General features: G+C 52.8%; 1 protein-coding gene across 2 annotated transcripts in view; it reads right to left on the bottom strand.

Moving 5' to 3' along the window:
• Window positions 1-12,253, bottom strand: part of MRC2 (mannose receptor C type 2) — a 28,140-nt gene extending 15,887 nt beyond the window's left edge. The window contains exons 1-4 of one of the 2 annotated variants that reach the window (XM_033078828.1): window positions 11,973-12,253; window positions 873-1,271; window positions 424-597; window positions 70-234 (exon numbers count right to left, since the gene is read on the bottom strand). In XM_033078828.1, coding sequence (XP_032934719.1) covers window positions 70-234; window positions 424-597; window positions 873-1,271; window positions 11,973-12,099 — 865 coding nt within the window. In that variant the 5' untranslated portion in view covers window positions 12,100-12,253. The remainder of the gene's footprint in view (window positions 1-69; window positions 235-423; window positions 598-872; window positions 1,272-11,972) is intronic. The other variant, XM_033078829.1, reaches the window with a different exon arrangement.
• Window positions 12,254-16,029: the final 3,776 nt, after the last annotated feature.

Genomic DNA, 16,029 nt, shown 5'->3' with positions numbered 1-16,029 from the left:
AGCAAACTGACAGTGGCAATCAGCTCTATCCCCGATGAGGAGTGCACAACCAGGCTGCCAGAATCTCACCATTGATGTAGGTCTGCTCATGGATCTCTGTGATGCTCAGCAGGTTAGCCCCTTGCTGCTCACAGCTATTCCAGGCTTCACGCCATGACAGTGTCGACTGAAAGTTGAACTGGTAGCAGCTGTTCGTGAGGTGGTCCTTGTCCCAAAAGGTCTCACAGTCATTGCCTGTGGGCGTGAGCAGGGTGAGAACTCAACACAGACACAAGAAAACCCCCAGTAACCCAGTAAACCCCAATAACTTGCTACTCCGGCACTGCAGACTGCTCACAGGGGGAGAGGAGAAGCCTGAAAGTCCCCAGGCAGGATTGGCATAGAGTTTTCATTTTTTCCCATGGGATGTGTCCCCTTACTTACTCTTTATGGGGCAGAAGCCCCACCGCTCGTCCTTGCCATAGTCCTGGGTGGTGGCACACCAGAGGTGCCCATCCTCCCGCCCCGTGCTGGTGCACTCATGAAACCACTGGTTGTCGTACTTGAAGGGGATGGTGCAGGGTTTCCCATGGGAGTTGCCCTGGATGGTGTAAATCTCTGAGGGAAAAGAGGAGCCCTTGCTTGAGGATGTGTCAATGGGGTTTGGAGGAAGATTTGGGGTGAGGGGTGTGGGTTGGCCCTGTGTGGGGTGTTATGGGGTGCCCAGAGGCTTCCCACTCCCCATCACTCTGATCCTGCTTGGTTCTGTACCCCCAGCAAGATGGGGCTGAGCTTCCCAGGCCGTACCTAATTGTTGCAGGACCACAGCCTCAGCTCACATTTTGGGGTTGGTTTGGGTTACAGGATAACACTAAAGCCCAGGCAGGTGTTACCAGAGTAGGGCATGGAGCACAGATCCTCCTCAGTGCCATACGTCCTCCACTGTGAACCATGCGCCTGGTCCCCTCGGTCCACAGAGGAATTGCCCAGGCGGCCACCTAGATGCTGTGAGAGCTGTTCTCCAAGCCCACGGCAGCTCCAGCGCATGTTGACTGACTCACGGTCACACTCGTAGGTGGCCAAGAGGTGCAGCCCTGCCATGGCATTGGCCCCATGCCATGACACCCCCAGGCACTGCATGGCTCCCACACTGAAGAGGCGATTTCGGGAGACCCATTTCCACTGCTGGGCTGGAGCACTGGTGTTGCAGCCCTTGGCCAGGTGCACCAGTGAGTCCTTGGTCTCCAGGCAGCCCTGCACATCCGTGTTGTAGATGAGAAAGACTTTGGAGTCTGGGGAGAGAACAAACGGAAAGGGTGAAAGCATCACTCGGGATTCAGTATGTGCCATGCATGGCCCTGACAGAACATCCTGGCTCTGTGCAAAGCAAGTTTTGGCATGCATCCCTGTGCACAGCACCCAGGACGCTGGGGACCACCGTTTCAATTCAGCACTGACTCAGGGTTTGCTCCAGTGCCCATCCCCACTGGTGGGCTGTGGGCAGAGTGACAAGGGTGGATGTCTGTATCCAGAGTGGCATCACCAAGGGTGACTCTTGGGCATCGGAGTCAGTGCAAAGTGCTCGTGCAGAGCTGCATTGTTAGAGCTGTTCAAAACTGACCTCCCATGGGCAGCACTTGGCCGCAGCATTTCCAGGCACTGCAATGATGCCAGTGCTGGAAAAGCCAATGGCGTTGGCACCAGCCATCTGCTCCAGGCAGAGAAAAACAGAGCAGGGAAATAGTGCATCTGTCACTGCTGAGTGTGTTTGGGGACCTGCTAAAAACTGTGGAGCAAACAGGAACTGCTGGGGAAGATCTCCCATCCTGTGAAGAAAATTGCCTGCACAGGCTTAGCCCCAGCAAATACAAAATGTCATGTCAGGATTCTTTGGAATCTCAGCCCAGGTACTGGGAGATGGAAGCCAAGTAAAGAGAATTGCTGCCAGCAGATAGAGATGCAGCCATTGAGGGAAGACAGGACAAGATCAACCCCAACTTCACACACATCCCACAGTCTTGCCTGCTGCCGTGGGCCAACTGTGCATCCCCAACGAAATTCCCTGACTCCCAGCATTACTGGGGGCCACCCCACTGTATGACTTTGTCCCAAAACCTGCATAGACCAGTAAATCCCAGACATTATGCTGGGACATGCTGCTCCAGCTGATGTGTCATGTTTAAAAGACACTTTATTTATTCAAATGAATGTTTCTAAGCTAAAAAGTGACCTCAGGGCTTCTCACAGCCTCTTCTTGCCCCAACTCCCCAGTAAGAATCTTCCCAAAGTACCACATCAACCACCACTTCTGTTGTTCTGTTTTTGTTATAAAACATCCCAATTTTTTTCACCACAAACATTCACCAGAAGTCCAAGTGAACTCATGGGCCCCACTATATTTAGCTTTGGTCTGCTTTGGTTTTTTGCCATTGTATGCACTTTTTTGGCTGAAAAGGTTTTCATTTCCTATTTCCCCACAACCTCACCCTGCCCCAGCTCTGTTGTTACAGGCAGCTCTGGCATATTCAAGCATCTTGGCTCACAGAACTTCTCTGCCCTGTGTATGAAAGAGAAAAAGAAGTGGAGGAAGATAGACATTCCCATTTCTTTTAGTTCAGCATTGATCCAGCTCTGGGACAGCAATTATGTCAGAGGCCCCTTCCCCAGCCCAGATGACATTTATTTGATGATGTCAAATGTAAAAAAGTGAAGCTTGTTTGCGGGGCTTTATTTAATTTAAGGGAAACATTTCATTTCACTGAAAATATTTTTAAAATCATGGCAAGTGAGAAAATAAGCAAAAATCTGGACTGGGCTGATTCTTGCTGGCTGAAGCTCAGGTTCCTTAAGCTGGTGCTAGTGTTTCTCCAGCTGGAACTGGCCTGATCCCGACCTGGACAATGGGAGACCAGCTCATTCCCCACCAAACACCTTCTCCCCATGCCAGCACCACCCATGCCACACTCAGCCCATGGCTCTCCCTCTCCCACCTACAGTGCAGCCCCTCCAACACCAAGGACATGGGGGTCTTCAAGTATGTTTGTGTGATGTAGCATCAGTGCTGTTACCCACTGGAGCAAGATGAGGCCTCCCTGGGGCACAGCCTGATGCTACAGTGGCTCCTCTGCAAGGAGCCAAACACCAGTGCTTTGCTTCTTAGAATAGAAAAAGCTGCTCTACCATGAACATCACCACAGGGAGCATCAGCAACAGGACGCCCTTCATGTTATCTGTGAGCCCTGTCTTGCAAGAAAAATTATTATCGGGGTTGGAAAAGCCCTGAAGCAGCTCAGGAATCAGTGTCAGGGTGCTCAGTGCCATGGTGGGGCTGGCAGCACTATGCACGGGTCACACTCACCAGCCGCCCTGCAGTGGCACCATGTTCAAGGAAGCCATCCAGACTGAGGGGGGCAGGCCTGGGGCCAGAGAAGCACAAAATACCATTTTACTCTAAAAAGATAAGAGCTGGAGGTAGGAAATTAGAGGTTACAGGATCTGGGCAGTCCCCTGCATGCTGCAAGCAGCTCGGCCTCTTGGCTCAAAGAAGACAGGAGAGGCCACACAGTGTGTGTCCCCAGTGTCTGCTGGGCCATGGAGGAATGAGAAAGCTCCACCATCAGCTCAGCCCTGGCACCTCCCCAGCTCTTCCAGCAAAATCGCTGTGCAAAACCACTCGCTGTGCACTGTTGGGGAGGAGCTGGGGTGACAACCCACATGAGCTTAATACAAGGCAGCAAAGCTCTGCTTCACCAAAAATACACTTTTCTTTCCCTTATTTCTATGGAATTTGGGGTTGACTGGGTCCATGGTGTCCATGACACTGGCAGTGGTGCTTGGATAGGCTCCTGGGCACTGAAAGGAGCGCTCAGCATTCCTGACCCCAAAAGAGATGTGTAGTTGGGTAGAAGGAGGCAAGTTTGGATCAATGAATCCCCTTCCCCAAGCTGGTATTCTGCAGAGCAAACCCAATCCTTGCAGGAGGCAGCTCCAGAGAAGTATCCCAAAGGTACTGGGAATGTCCCCATCCCTTCCAGGGCCTGCTCTCCTGCACTGCCCTCAGTAGCCATAACACAGCTATGGCTGATTCCTTTCAGAGATGTTCCTCAGATTTTGGTATCCACCTGTGGACCTGAAATCACACAGGCAGAGCTTTCCAACTGCCACCCAGTTATGGAAATCCACCCACAGCAACACCTGCAGATCCCTTCCAAAGAAGAGCTGTCCTCTGGCACAGGACAAAGAGCACTGGAAAATGCAATCCTGCTGGATGTTCTGCCTGGAATCACCGAAACTAAACCAGGGCTGGGATTGGCATGCTCTGTCTCTCCCTCCTGCATCCTCTCTCTTTTGAGCAGGAGCAGCTCTGACCCATCCATCATATCCTGGTCCTCCTCCTCTGTGGAGGACTTCTGAAAGCAAAGCAAAATCCCACACACTCCCATCAAAGATGGTGTCTTGTCCCAGCCATGCAGCCATTGGGATGCTGCCTTCAGCCTACTGGTGGGATCACAGAAAGCAGCTGGTGCTACAAGGAAGTGTGATGTTGGGGATGGAGGGAGCATGAAACTGGCTCTGCCAGCAGAGCCATGTGGGAAATACTGGGATGCTCATGCCCAAGCACGGCCGGAAAAATTTTCTTTGGCACTGGTGGCTGAACAGTGTAGGAATGGAGAAGCTGCCATCTTTTGAGGCAGCCCTCAAGGGAGATTTTACACCCTGTGCTGGCTCCAGGTTCTTTTTCTTGATCAAAAAAGCAAGTTCTTGGCCAGCAGGAAGCCTGAACTGAAGGAACTCAGCTCAACCCTTCCCACAATAGCATTGCCACCCCCAAGTAAATAAGGAAAGCTTCATAAGCAGTAATTTTGGGGACTGTGGGCAGCACCGGATGAGAGGCCACAGGGACAGTAGACAGAGAAAGCCCTGCAGCATGACATGGATGGGTACCCTTGGCACCACCCAGTCCCAAGCACATTCCAGCTCAGCCACCCACAACAGGACACCCAGAGCATCCTTGCTCCATTGCATTTGTCACCCTTCCATCACCATCAACAAACGCAGGGAGCAAATTCAAGAAAGGACTGAAGCTACAGGTGGACCCTGGTGCCAGTTATCCTGGACTGGAGCAGCTCCAGGGCTCTGGCTGCAACTACAACTGAACGCAAAAGCTGTCCCAAACATGTCAGTGCTGTGAGGCTCTGTTACCACATCCTTACCAGCCCCTGCCATGTCTCTGGTTCCTCTGTGAGGGTGACCATGGCATTGTGTGATGCCAGACCCCCTTGCAAATCTCACCCATGCAGCCGTCCTGGCAACAACGCTCCCTGCCCTTGTTCTCACTCAAGGTTCCCCTTTATGTGGGATGCCCCAAAAAGAACAGCTACAAATCCCTTGTGCTGAGCACACCCAGAGCCACAGGGATGATCCTTCAGAGGTTCCTGTGCTGCAGACACATGGTAGATATGGTTTGCTCCAGACCACCCAGTAAAGGCAGCAAGGCCTTGAAGCCCACAAGGTACACCAGCCATGCCAGCAAACAGGGCTCCATTGGCACTCTGAGACACACGAGCTCCCTCAGGGGCTGCAGCCCCCTGTGTCAACTAACACCTTCATTGGATGTGTGAGCCCAGGAAAACATTTTACCTGTAATGTCCTGCAGCAAGAAACCCACTCTTCACTCACAAGGTGCAGAAAGGAATCCCTGTTTCAGCCTCAACCTCCTCATGTAACGGGTCTCACCTTCCATCAGGGCACAGCAGACCCAAGCCACCTACTCCAAACTGCCATCTCTTCAGCCCATTTTTGCAGCCCAAGGGTGAGGAGTGGCTCTGAAACCCACACAGCACCAGTGGGTGAAAAAGTGTGGAAAGTGGGAACTCATTCACCATAAACATGGTGAGGTTGCACCAAGTATGGGGGAAAGATCAGCAACAGAGAAGAAAAATTCCTCTGGAATTAAAAAAATACATGGAAAAAGACGACCAATAAAAATGCAGACAGGCTGGGAGAGTTGTTCAGCCTGGAGAAAAGAAATCTCCAGAGAGACCTTAGAGCCCCTGCCAGCGCCTAAAGGGGCTCCAAGAGAGCTGGACAGGGACTTTGACAAGGGCCTGGAGTGACAGGACAGTGGCTTTAAGTTAGAGGAGGGCAGTATTAGATGGCATATTGGGAAGAAATTCTTCCCTGTGAGGGTGGAGTGGCCCTGGCACAGGTTGCCCGGAGAATCTGTGGCTGTCCCATCCCTGGTAATGTCCAAGGCCAGGCTGGATGGGGCTTGAAGCAGCCTGGTCTAGTGGAAGGTGTCCCTGCCCATGGCAGAGGGTGGAAGGAGATGGTCTTTAAGGACCCTTTCAACCCAAGCCATTTTGGGACTCCACAAAGAGCCAAAAATCGTTGATCATGGAACACGAAGAGTTTCACCTGACTGCCTCAGCTGGGCCCAGCTTGCATAGACCTGAAGAGGAGAGAGAAATGCTGGAACGGGAAGAGACCAGCCCAACAATTCACCTTCCAGTGACATTTGGGAGGGCAGGACCCCAGGACTGCCCCCCTGGCCATGCCCAGCCAGCTCTGCTGAGGGATACAGCAGGATCACAGAAAAGTCCCAACTCCATCTTGAATTTCATGCTACTGGACAAATCATTCCTCTGGAGGAAAATCCCCTTCCTGAAGAGAAATTCCCAGCAAAGCCCAGTTCCAGCAAAGATCCTTAATGGTCCTTAGGATCCTTACGGATCCTTACCAGCAAAGGTCCAGGGAAGATCCTTGCAGTCTTGGTGTGGTAAAGAGCAAAAAGCATAGCCATTGCCACAAAGAGCACCAATTTTTGGCCCAATGAAGGAGCCTGTGCATGCTTCTGTGGGCTGGGAATGGGAAACAGTGATAAAAGCATCAGCTGTGTCCATGGGAGCGTCCAACAGCAAAGCTAGAGCATCCCTGCTGCCAGTGATCACACCACACGAGCATTCCCAGTCTGTGGAAAGGACGTCCCAGCTGTACCTCCCCCTCCCCCAGCTGCTTTTGGCATCAGTAATTCCACGCAACTCCTCAGAGAAGAACTTCAGACTAAAAACAAAATGAAAGGGAAGGAAATGCAGCCATACCGGCAGCCCCAGGACATGTCTGGTTCAGGAAGAGCACTGGTCCTGTCTGCTCCAGAGTTGAGAGGAGACACAACCCCACTCCTGACACTCCAAAACTAAAGGTTTGCACCAAATGAGCAATGATGCCCAACATCCCACACTCATCCAGCACAGCACAACCCTGGGGCTCGGCTGGGGCAAGACTTGCCAGAAGCAGCTCTGGGTGCTCCAAGCCAAGCTCCAGAATAGAAGTTGATGGTTGTTGTCTTGTTTTTTTAAAAAAAAAACCCAAGATGTCAGGGAGTAAAGGACCTCTTGCTACAAAGAAGAAAGTGAAGCTTCTGACAGTCTGGTTGGGGGTGTGGAGCAGCAGGATGTGCACTTGGAACTGAGAAACTCCTCTTGGCTGGCCTAGCAGTCAGAGAGAAGCTGCTGTTTATATGGTGGGAGCTGTATGAGATGAGCTTCTTACTTGGCTGCGACAATGATGGCTACCTACCACCCTGCTCACTCCTGCTGTCTTGTAAAGGGGGCCACACACTTCAGCCTCTCTGCAGACATTAAGAAGCTCATTCTCCCAGCATCCTGCCTGGGACACAGACAAATGAATGCATTCTGGAAGGGATGCCTGTCCCTGGGCAGCCCAAGGGACTCACCACAGCAGTGACCACAAGGGAGACAAGAGCCCCAGAATCTGCCCTCTGGTACCCAACAAAGGATAGAAGGATGGAAATTTTCCCCAGTTTCTCCCTAGACCTGGTCCAGGCTCCAGCCCTGCAGCAGCTGCATTCATCCAGAGGTTCTGACTCCCCAGCAATGCAGGGAGATGAAGGCAGCACTATCCACTGAATGGGCTCCAGCCAGGATGGAGTGCAATGGACCAAAGAACACACTGGGAGAGGCAAAGGCTCCCTCCCAGGACACGGTGGCCAAGCACTCACCCCTGAGCACTGCTGTGGCCCTAGATCCTCTGACTGTTCCCATTCTCTCACCCACCAGCACCCCAGACACCCTGGCCAGCAAACTGGCCAGTAGTGTGATGTGAAGGACAGCCCTGACATGTCCTCATAGACAGGTGCTTCCAGCACAGTTGGCTGAAGACTTACCAAATTTTTCAAAATGACTAAAGAAATTCCCCCCAAAATGATGAAAGATTCATAGATTTCTCCTCCCTTGTTTCTCCAGCACTACTCCTAAAGTTCCTTCTCTGAGCAGTGATACCACTGTCTCTGGACAGGGAACCCCCTATTCACCAAAACCAAGAACATTCACACTACCAGGGGCAGCCTCTGGTGTCCCATATATATATATATACATTTTTGTAATTAAAATGGTATTTACCATAAAACTTCTCACTGGGTGCCCTTTGCCTGTCTCATGCCCAGCACTCCCAGAACAGGTGTTATTGGGGTAATGGGGCCATTACTACAGAGCCCCAAGTTGCCACATCTGAATTCAGGTGAAGGAATGGGAAAAGCTCAATCTGTACATTCCACATCTGCATCATCCGGCAAACAAGGCTGTTTTACATGGAAAATCCCACATGTGTCCCTATTGTGACAGCATGAGGTGCAGTGCAGGAGAGAGCAGTGAGATGGAGATGATACGGAAAATGCCCTGTGCCCCTGAAACAGCCAAACCTTTGCTCCTAGACTAAAGAGTGCTCCCAGGAAATTTTAAGTCAATCCACTAATCATTTTCTAATCCTTAAGAAATTACAGATGGGTTCTTTAAGAACAAGAGTATCTGTGTGGGTCTCTTTCGGGATCCAAGCAATCTTTGGAATGAGAAAAATGTCAATGCTCTGCGAGCTGCGCACAGTTTAGTTTAATTAAAATCCTGCTCCTCGCTGCACATGAAGAACCAAATTTTACAAATTGCTTAAACAACCCTTCAGGAAATGCTATCTTATGAGGGGCTGGAGTGGGTGGGAGGGTGGCCACCCCTCCCACTCCCACCCAAGATCCAGCCACATTCATGGAGCTGAGCAGGGCATGATGATCCAGCTGGTAACACTGGGACCTCTGGCAGAGCTGGACCAAAGCCTTCCCTTCCCTGCTCCAAGCACCCACCAAGGCAATAGGACCACAGCTTCTTGTGATGGATTTATCATCTGGAAAAAATTATTTAGTACAGAGGGATAACACCCTCAGCACACATTTGCTTTGATTTTGGGATAAAATGTTTCCTTGGAAAATACTTAAGGAAGCAGTACTTAAGGAGAGTGCCTCTCCCTGCAAGAAAAGGTGCAAAATCCAGCCAGAGAGAAAATAAAGCCAGGGAGAAAAATCTGCAACGTGGCTTTAACTATCATCAAGACCTCATGCCTGAAAATGCCTTCGCACATGCTAGTAAGGAGCATCTCCCCATGGGATACCCTCTGGGGTCCCCACACCAGCTGGGTGGCTTTAGGGGAAGGGGACAGTTTTGCAAGGAAGGTTAAATTAAATTTCTTTTTACTCTTGTCATTCTTGCACAAGCACCATCCCCAGCCCTGCTGACATGTCCTAGTGGCTCCTGTGGCTGCAGACGGTGGGGAGGTGAGGTCTCTACTCTCCCTTGTGCCCTGCCAGGCTCCAGCAGCAAAGCTAACACCTCTGACTCCTTTTCCTGCTCCCAAACAGTCCAAAGAAGATAAAATTTTTTTGGGCTGCATTTGCCATGCAACAAGATATTTCCATTAGGAAGGGGAAAATGGGAGAGAGATTGATGCAAAGGCTGTTCTTTGCTCTACAGGCTATAAATTCTTTCCAGGTCCCTGCTGTGCTCTCTCTTGCCCCACAGCTGAAATGGCAGGACCTACACTGAGCACTGGATAGGTGGGAAGTTGATCCAGTATCAAGTCCTGGCATTGACAAGGACCTTGTCCTGCCTGCAGCCATGGCAGGATGGGAGCTGCTGCCTCAGTTTCCCTAGGAAGGCATGTGGGTGCCCACACTATGCTGCACAGATGGGTCAGCTGGAGGAGATACACCAGCAAGTAGCCCAAAACCTCCTGCCAAGAGCTCTGCTCCACCTTTGTGGCTGACCTACAGGTGAGGATTTGGCACAAACCTCTAAAGGAAGCAAGAGCTCTCCAGGGGAATCAATGCTGACTGCCAGGTTGGCCCCCACTGAAACGGTCTTTGGAAACAAGGAGCTCTTGGGACTACTCCATCCTGATCCAGTGAAGATCCTCTCTGAGCTGCAAACCAGTCTGGTGCTGGGGCAGCCTGGATGTAGCACCTCCATAGGCACCATCCTCTGCCCCCTTCATACACCGGGTCCGAAGCAGGACTGATGCAGGTCTGAAGCAGCTGAAAGCAGGGATGGGGAGGAGAAAGACTGAAGGTGCTCAGCAAGGCACGAGTGACACAGCCCTGTGGGCTGGCAGCCACTGAAAGCTGCCTTGTTCCTCGCCCAGCATGGGGTCGGCTGCCACCATGCTCCCGCCCCACAGCTGGGACAGAGGTGCCTCTGTCCTCGGAATCGCAGACCTGGATCCCACTGACATTTTTTGGAATGAAACGGCCAGAATCGGCCTGCAAATGTAGCAAAATCTTGCTGAAATGAAAAAAAAAAACCCTTAAAGTCCACAGAAGGAGGAATCCACGGACCTCAAATAAATTATGGGGAGATCTAACAGGATTTCAGCTGTGGAAAGCCCAGCTGAGATGCCCACAAACGGCAGCAAACCCTGACTGCTCTTCCAAAGTCCTCAGGGTACAGGGGTCTCCTTTTCCATGCTTCCTGTTTTCTCTGTCTCCCAGCCAAGCAGTTTCTCCTCTGATCCCAGAACTGATCCCTTGCTTGGCATGGGATTTGCTGCCCACTGTCCTCATGTTTGCCCACTCAGCTAGGCAGATCAGCCCCAGGCACTGTGAGCCTAGGGGGAGAGGGGAAAGCAAGAGGGCAAGGGGAAGTGGGGGCAGAGGATCAGTTTGTTCCTATGCTGCCACTTTCAAATCTGCTTTGGATTTGTTAAATGTGCTCTGATAAAATAAGCCAAGTTATTATTTTCAGGCAAAAGTAGTCAATTTTGGTTTCTTTTAAAATTTTAAAGTTTTATCAATAGAGCCAAAATAATTCAAGGAAGCCCCAAAAGCAGTTTCTTAGCTCTAGCGTAGACTGTCCTGTGATAAAAAGAATCTCAAATGGTAATTTCAGGGGCCGTGCAGAGAAGCCTCCAGTGCCTGGTTCACAATGCCTTCAGAAGGTTAAAAAAAAAGAAAATAAAACAAAACCCGTTGACTTTATTGTGAGGAATTACTAGGGAAAAAAAAATTGCAAATACCCACTCGGGCCCCGATCCCGGGGGGCATTTTCTCGTAAGATTAACACGTCGGGAGAGGGGAGGGGGTCAGGATGGGAGAGGGCGGCGAGCTCCAACAAACCCCTTCCGTCCCTTCCCGACCTCCCGCTCCGCCAACTGGCTTGCCCGGAGAGACAAAGGGCCGGAGCGGGGCTGCAGAGCGCAGCGGGCCACCCCGCGGCCGCGGAAGCGTTTCCGCCGGCCTCGGCCGACGCTGCGTGGCCGTTCGGCGCGGGGAGTTAAATTCAAGAGTGCTAAAACGGAGCGAAAACGCGGCGGAACGGGAAGAAAACACGGCGCGACCAAACTGGAGAAAGCAAAACGCGGCGGAAGGCACCACGATGGAAGAGGGATAGAGTAAAACAAACCGTAGTAAAAGCAAATAAAACATTCCGCAAGGAAATAAGCCACAGCGATGTGATCCGCGTTAGAGCCAGGCGGCCCCCCCGCCCCCCTCCCTGAACGCTGCCTCCGGGGTCCCGCCGCTCCCTTCCCGGGGACGCCCGGCCCGGCTGGGTCCCCCAGCCCTGGTTTGGCTCCTCGACGTGGCTTGGCTCCTCGCCCCCGCTTTTCCCCCGATAAGAAAACTCGGAAAAGTGGAGAAAAGGAGAGCTCGGTCCCACCTGGGTGCGCAGCGCCGAGCACCAGCTGGAGCCCGAGGAGGCAGCAGAGGAGGCAGCAGAGGGGGCCGCGGAAGGGGGGGCACAGGGGGGAGCAGCCGGGCCACGGTCTCGTTGAGCCGCGCCCCATCCCCGGCGCTGCCCGTCCCGCTCCGCTCCGCTCCGCTCGGGCCCCTCCTTGCCGCTCCTGCCTGGCCGGGGCCGCGGACGGGGAGAGGGATGGGGGGAGGGGGAGAAGGAGGAGAAGGAGGAGGAGGAGGGACGCGAGCGGGAGAGGGAGGGAAAGAAAGTGGGGGTCGGGGGTGGGTGGGGGGGAAGTTGCAAAATAAAATTTAAAAAAAACCGAAGCGTGTGCGCCGGGCTCAGACACTGCGTCAGCAGACCGGGGATCGGCCCAGCGGCGGCGAGAGAGCGGGGCGCGGCCGGAGCCCGGGGGCTCCGCCCGCTGCAGCGCATCGCTGGGACGGGGGTCCGGGGATGAAGCAGGGAAGCGGCAGAAGCGAAGCCCAGCCCGGCCAGGGCGAGTACCCAACCACAGCTCGGGTGGTCCGGATGCTCCGCTACGGGACGGAGCGTGCAGGGAAGATGCCCGCGGTGCCACCAGTCCCGCACCGGGTCCCGCTGCGGGTCCTCAGCGTGGGACCCCACCTCGCCGGGGAAAGCAGCCAAGGGCTGCCGTGAGCTCCCACCACACATCGTTACTTGCGCTTCTGGGTGCCCGGCAGAGTTACCTCATTCCAAGCACAGCCAGCCCAGCTGGATCCTCCTCCATCTATCCCTGTGGCACAGAGCTGGGCAGCTTCCAGTCCAACCGTGGATGCTGAAGTTGGACACAGCTCACTGCACCTTCCACCACAAGCCCAGTCCCTCCAGCCCTCCAGCTGGTGCCGCTCTCCAGCTTCTGGTGCTCTGCTGAGGGCATGGGACAAAGAACATCCACAATATACAATGCAGGTATATCCCACATCTAGGAGCTGAACATAAAAGGCTTTTAAAAACTCCTAAAGAACTTTTAAACTTTTATTTTCCCACCACTATTCCTGCAGGGCTGCTCATGGCCCCAAAAACTACCCAAAGAAGGCAGTATACACGGAAAACACTGGGAAGTTGGCATATTTGTGGCTTTCTACATCCATTTGGTGCATTTGGGTGATGCCATTCTTGTGGGAGCATCCCTGAGGGTGTGGAAGCCTCACCTCCTCGAGGTCTCCTGGGATTTGAGCAATGCAGGGAGGGTCAGTCAGTCCTTGACACACAGACTCTGCCATACGAATTCAGGGGAGATGATGCTTTTGATGAGACCAAGCTGATGGCAACACTCCCTTGACCAGGGAGCAGGATCTGGCCCCGAGATGGCACAAACTCCTAAGGGAGTGGGTTTGGCTGTTCTTCAGAAAATAAAGGAATCCGTTGTTTCCCATTGAGGCAGGAAGGACCTTCAGGTCTATGCCAAGATGGGCTTTGGGGATGCAAACCCTCTGGGAGGGCTAATTAAGCACATTAGCACCTGGGCTGTTGCTTTTTCTAAAGCAGGGATTAGTTTTTAATTGCAGTAGCACTGAGACTGGTCTCCATGGCTGCCACAGGAAACAAGCGTGACAATCCAGAGGAGAGGAATGAATCATCCAGATCCTTGCTCCCATCCTGAAAACTTGGACACCACTCCAGGAGGATGCCACCCACTGGCATCCAGACACCCACTGCCAGACACCAATGACTGGACATGATGGGACTGTGAAGTCCTATGGGTGGGACCCTTCACCCATCCCAGACAAACCTGGCATCCCTTTCAAGGAAGTTGAACCCATCCAAAAGAAGGAGCATAGCAGAGTCAAAAGGCTTTGGATCCTATGGAGCATTGTCGCTTCCTGGCCTGGTTCATCCTGTGTCTTGGAGGACCCTATGCTGCATGCAATTAGCAGATAATTAGCACTTCTTAATTAATTTCTGCAACACAGGCCAACAGTTCCTTACCTATCTCCTCCTAATCCAGTTAGTACCAGTTGAGTCACTACTCAATGGAGTGGATCGGGAGGAAATATGTTTTTCCCTTGGGATGTTTCCAGGCTGTCTGACCCCTCTGGCCCTAATGAGTTGCTGCCAGACAAGGGGGCATGGCTGCGTGCAGGGGATGGCCAACTACACCTCTGACCACAAACTCAGGAGAGCTCCTTGCCTGTGGAGATTGACTGGGAGCAACGGGTTTATCCCAGGATTACACAGAATTTGGGATATTCAATGTCAATAGCTGATTCCCACAGTTGAAGCATCTGTATCTGTAATTTAATTGGAAAAATAAATTCTGGGTTTTGGCGGAAGCAACATCCCATGTGGGGAGTGGTGACAGCGGAGGGACTGCAGTAGAATGGGGTGAAGCAGCATCAGCTCAAGTGAAAGTCATCCTGCAGAAGGTTTGCAAAACGTTTCTCGAGATAGATCCAAGCCATTTGCCAAGCTTTGGCCGGAGGTCAGACGAGGTCAGGAGCACTTGGGAGAAAATGGGTCAGTCAGGATGCTCAGCAGGTTGCAAAATATGTCACCAACGTGGAGTAGGACCTGACCATAGGGATGGGGGAGAAACCCCAGATTTGGAGCTGGGGTGCTCAGTGACAGTGAGGCACCCCATGACTCACTAAGTTTGGAGCTGTCCTGGGGCATCTTTGGTGTTTGCTTGTGCCAGAGGCATTAGAGGAAATTATTTGGGGACTTGTGGACAGCATCTGTAGCCTTCAGATTTTCTGAAGGAAGGGTCTGGCCACTTCTGAGGACTAGCATGTTCTAAAGGTCTATTTATTGTATGACCAGGGAGGCAGCATGTCCTGCTCTGTTGCGCTCTTCCAAGGGTGTTCCCCCCAGCCCATGGCTCTCTATGGGACTGAGTGCTCCAGGAGAGCAAGGCCCTGCCTGTGGGAAGCAGCTGCCAGGGGACTCTGGTGTCAGGGGCTTTGTTTTGCTGAGGACCAGCAGCACCTGCCAGGTTCTGCCAAGAGCTCAGCGCTGCCTTGGCCTCATCCTAGCCTCAAATAGGACTGGTTGGGCCAAGATCAACACCCACCTGGCAGGCACTGTGCACTTAGGTCACTGCTTGGGGAAGAAGCCATCTTGGCGTCTGCTAGTTCCTTCTCCCTCACGCCGGCAGTAGCAGCAGTAGGGAATGGCCACGTCACTCTCTCTGTTGGAGACAGGCAGGAACAGCCAGTCCACCTCCCTCTCCAAACTTCAGGCTTTGCATTGCATTGCATTGCAACAAGGGTGATTGGTATTCTCTCTCTGGGATGTGGAATTTAGAGGGGAACCCCCTTGGGGTACAGCAAGGGACTCATCCCCAGGCTTTGCATTTGCACCCTTCCCTTTGGGGATGTGCCTGGGGACACCATGCAGTGGCTCAGCTCCTCCACAGCCCCAGGCATGTTGGTGATCATCGGGGCCCCATGCTGATGCTCCTGAGGGTTTGGTTTTCTCATTAGGGTTCAACACTGTGAGACCACTCTCGGTGCTGATGCCTTAGGCTTCACCAAGCAGGGAGTGTCGGGAGGCGCCTCCTGTTTGCTTCCCGTGCTCCTCCCCCAGGAGCTGAAATACAATGTTTAGGATCAGCCCGTAGACACGCAGCTGCGGGTAGAGGGATCCTGGCCAAAATGAAGGGCCCTTTTCGTGCCTCCAGCCCAGCTGTCCCTTGGGCTTTTGCAAGGATCAGATGGAGCTTTGCCATGGTCCCTTAATGTCCTTGGTCAGCCCCATTCCCCCTGAGCTCCTTCCCACCTTTGCTGTCTCTCAGGTGCCCCCTTTGTGGGCACCCCACACGGCAGCTCTACAACTCTTTGCTGCTCTGTCTTCTGCAGCCCTGAAAAGTCAGGCAAGTTCAAGCTGCAAATAATTTATTAAAACCAGATGTGCTCACTTGGAGTTGCCACGAGGAATTTCAGGGCGATCCAGCCTTGTGAGGGCCAGCGCCAAGATCCTGGCCTTCCGCTGCGGGGGTGAGACAAGGCTGGGGACTGGCCAAGGAGAAGTGCTGCATTCTGAGCCCATTGCCTCTCCTTCCTACCTGGCCTCCCCA

The sequence above is a fragment of the Catharus ustulatus genome, chromosome 23, assembly GCF_009819885.2.
Source record: "Catharus ustulatus isolate bCatUst1 chromosome 23, bCatUst1.pri.v2, whole genome shotgun sequence".
Classification (NCBI taxonomy): Eukaryota; Metazoa; Chordata; class Aves; order Passeriformes; family Turdidae; genus Catharus; species Catharus ustulatus.
Note: the sequence above shows the minus strand (reverse complement) of the source record. Positions and strands in the feature narration are given on the sequence as shown.